Here is a 3,638-nt window from a genome sequence, read left to right as displayed (position 1 = left end):
CGGTTCGATATTTGTACACCCGCTGTCGCTCACATATGATGAGGCAAAACGGGTTGCCTTCCAGGGTGGTATGCGCCTGTCGTATTTTGATAAATTTTGATTTTCTGTACCATCAACTAACTGGGATAGGGGTGGCAAATTAGAAACAGGTTTCCCTAGGATATTTGAAGTGCTGATTTATAGCCGGTGCAAGGTTTGAGACTGTAGGCATAATGACCGCAAATATGCATATTTCGCGCAAAACGCGTAAAACGCGAAATAATTTCGCGTTTTGCATATCACATGAAAAACACCTCACGTGTTTTACGCGAAATTCACTGCTCACATGCGTTTTTCGCGAAGTGAAATGTAAAATGTGTTTTTCACTAGTGTTTTTCACATCACGGATGAAACTCCAATACAAATTAGATTATTAATATTTTTTCCTGAGCAGCACTCCTTTTCACCAGGCGGATAGCCAGTATAGGAGTATGGCCGCGAACTCAGCAGCTCCGAAATGAGCGGCTAAGCCCAGGTATATGCTCTGAAGCGAATTCACATAGATGGTATATGTATAGAGTCGGCCGGAATCATTAATTATATTTAATATTATTCAATATATTAAATTATCCATTAAATATCAATGAAGGTTGTTGTAATATCTAATACTGATCTTTATATATATGTGAGAGTTTCCCCCCGAGGGAAAGGAAAAAAAACACTAGTGAAAAACATATTTCACGACTACTGCATATCACCGCGAATATCGCGTTTTTCACCGAGTTTTACGCCACTTCACGTAAAACGGGTTGTTGTAAAACTCCCACTATATTGAATTATATCAACAACATATTGATACCGGTTATTAGGATTATCCTATATCGATTGCATAAGTATGTTAGTACAAAAATGGAGTTTCACAACCCGTTTTACGTGAAATGGCGTAATACTCTGTGAAAAACGCGCAGTAGTAATGCAGTAGTAATCGCAAAATATATTTTTCATATCACTAGGGTGAAACTCCATTTTATCAGTTACACAAAATGAGTAGAAGTGTACAGAAACCAATGAAAATTACCGAAAATTCCCCAAAATTTTCATTTTCTCACCAACACATGGAGTAAACTATGTGCATAATCCTACTTTCCCGTATGTGACGGATTCATTTTCCGGTTCCATTTCGCAGGGCGATGCTGTTGCCTCTCGAGAACTTGCGACCTACACCAACCTTTCAAAACTACACCCGCAGTAGCGCAGATGGTCACCTCATCACCACTCGCTAATTTAATAAAGAGTTTATAGCCCTGATATGATGCATAGAACGCGAGTCCAGCCCAGACGACTAGTAAAACGACCGCAATGGTGAACATCCAATTCCACACAATTTTCTGGCAAACCATAACTCCAGCACGATTTGGGTCTTCCTGTTCTCTGAATGCAAAACCATACATGAAAAAAACGTATTTTTTTCCAAAAATTTCGCACTAACCGGCTGAAACTTCAACCTTTCACTCATCGTGGCAAATGCATTTCCCCCATAGTGAAATATTCATCAACTGTAGATTCATCGAAAAATGGAGACCTCACTACTCATTTCCATGTCTCGAACAAAATGCCACTTGGCGCAAAGTGATGAACATCGATGGAGTTTCACCACCCTAGTGATATGAAAAGCACTGGTGAAAAAAATATATTTCACGACTACTACTGCATATCACCGCGAATATCGCGTTTTACACCACTTCACATAAACCGGGTTGTTGTGAAACTCCCACTATATTGTAACTAATAGTATTATAAGTGATAACGTATTAATATTCATATCATCATATTACTATTCATACCTATTATATGATATACCAGTAACAAGAAGACGCGGCGATCACATTGCGTGAATTTCACACCAATAAAATACTCATAAATCTCATACCACATGAATTCGAGTAGTAGAAACTAGTAGAAAAAAGTAGACCAGTAGTTTCACAGCAGAGAAAAGTAGTTTCACAACCCGTTTTACGTGAAGTGGCGTAAAACTCTGTGAAAAACACGATTTTCGCGGTGATATGTAGTAGTCGTGGAATATGTTCTTCACTAGTGTTTTACATAGTGCATTGAACTTACATGCATCCATCCGTGAATGTAGCCACCAACACATATATCAATATTGCCGTTGCATGCGATGCATGAATCAGCATGAGCAGACAGAACAAACTCATCAGCGTTGGAGACCTTCGAGACAGATTACATTTCCACAACTACTAGCAGCAACAACTACGCTTTTTTCGCGCCCCAGTAGCCAAACGCAGGGATCACCGCTACAAACGCTATACCAACAAGGGTTTGCATTAATGGCTGACCTGATAGAAATCATAAATACGACATATACGAGAAATGTCTACAGTGTTGGAGTAGGAATATATTTACTCGCTTTTCTCACTAATTATAGGAGTTTATATACGAATTCAAGAAGAAGTGCCCAAAAATTTTCCTCAAATTTTCCATAAAATTTTCCATAAAATTTTCCCCCAACACTACATGTCTTACCATCAGCAATAAGCAGAGCCGTCCGAGCGCACAAAGTGACGAAGATGAGAAATGTCGCGCGAATGACCTTCCGAGCTCTCAGTGTGACCTACCATAATTATCTGCTATACAATCTCGCTAATCGATCACTTCCAGAAACCTCCTAAAAACCCGTTTTACGTGAAGTGGTGTAATACTCGGTGAAAAACGCGATATTCGCGGTGATATGCAGTGGTAATTAAATATGTTTTTACTGGTGTTTTTCATATCACTAGGGTGCAACTTCATCGATTATTTCAAGAATTAATACTCTTGAAAACTCATCGCGTCCCTCATAAGAAATCCGCCTTATGCATCGATCGCAATAGTATAGAAATATAATTTTAATTCCCTCAACTGATACTAGAACTTTCTTCATAACATTATAAAAACTCGCACATGATTTACGGTACAAAAACCAACGAAAATTTCCCAATTTTTTTCTCAAAATTTTCATATTGTCATCACCAACACATGTAGTTGATCATGTGCATATTCCCCCCACACGGATCGTTTAAGCTCCACTAAATTTTTTAGCTTAGCCACCGAAAAGTAATATATGGCACAGCCACTTCAGAGGTCATTTTCTGATGAAAATTTTTGCAAAAAATTATTCCCTAGTTAACTAATGCTGTCTCCTCCTCCCCCACTTATCACCTCCGGATCAGTGATAACTAAATCCAATACATGATAGTAATTCCCAGCATTAGTTCGCCAAACACGTTGAGCTCCATCGTCAACTGCATTATTATGAGCATTCATATTGAGAAATAAACAACCGGAGACTGTACTCCATTTTACTTCTATTTACGAGTAATCTCCTGCTTTTCTTGCACAGAAAATTTGTCGCATATTGCTACCATAATTTCCAGTCTAAAACTGGTCCCAAGGAAAATTCTGTCGGGGAGCATAAAATCAATTTTTCTCAAAAAAAATAAAATCTTTAGTAATCCACTAGTAATAGTCATTCACCTGAAAATGCTACTGGGCGTCAACGAGTGAATCTCCGAAAACTCTCACACGAAAAAAATCGCTTGTTCTACTCTGAAACTGCTCCCGATGAATTTTTTCGGGTGCATAAATTTATTTTTTCTCAT

At 38.4% G+C, this 3,638-nt stretch overlaps 1 protein-coding gene across 1 annotated transcript; it reads right to left on the bottom strand.

Moving 5' to 3' along the window:
- Positions 1–155: 155 nt before the first annotated feature.
- On the bottom strand, positions 156–3,303 carry Pmar_PMAR005040 (hypothetical protein; the record flags this gene model as incomplete). The annotated part of the gene is made up of 7 exons (XM_002778550.1): positions 156–201; positions 1,123–1,197; positions 1,391–1,410; positions 2,101–2,208; positions 2,293–2,336; positions 2,515–2,611; positions 3,199–3,303. The coding sequence occupies 7 exons, from the start codon at positions 3,301–3,303 to the stop codon at positions 156–158; spliced, it is 495 nt and encodes a 164-aa protein (XP_002778596.1).
- Positions 3,304–3,638: the final 335 nt, after the last annotated feature.

Source organism: Perkinsus marinus (genome assembly GCF_000006405.1).
Source record: "Perkinsus marinus ATCC 50983 genomic scaffold scf_1104296948760, whole genome shotgun sequence".
In the NCBI taxonomy this organism is placed as follows: domain Eukaryota; phylum Perkinsozoa; order Perkinsida; family Perkinsidae; genus Perkinsus; species Perkinsus marinus.
This window is presented reverse-complemented; position numbering and strand designations above follow the sequence as displayed.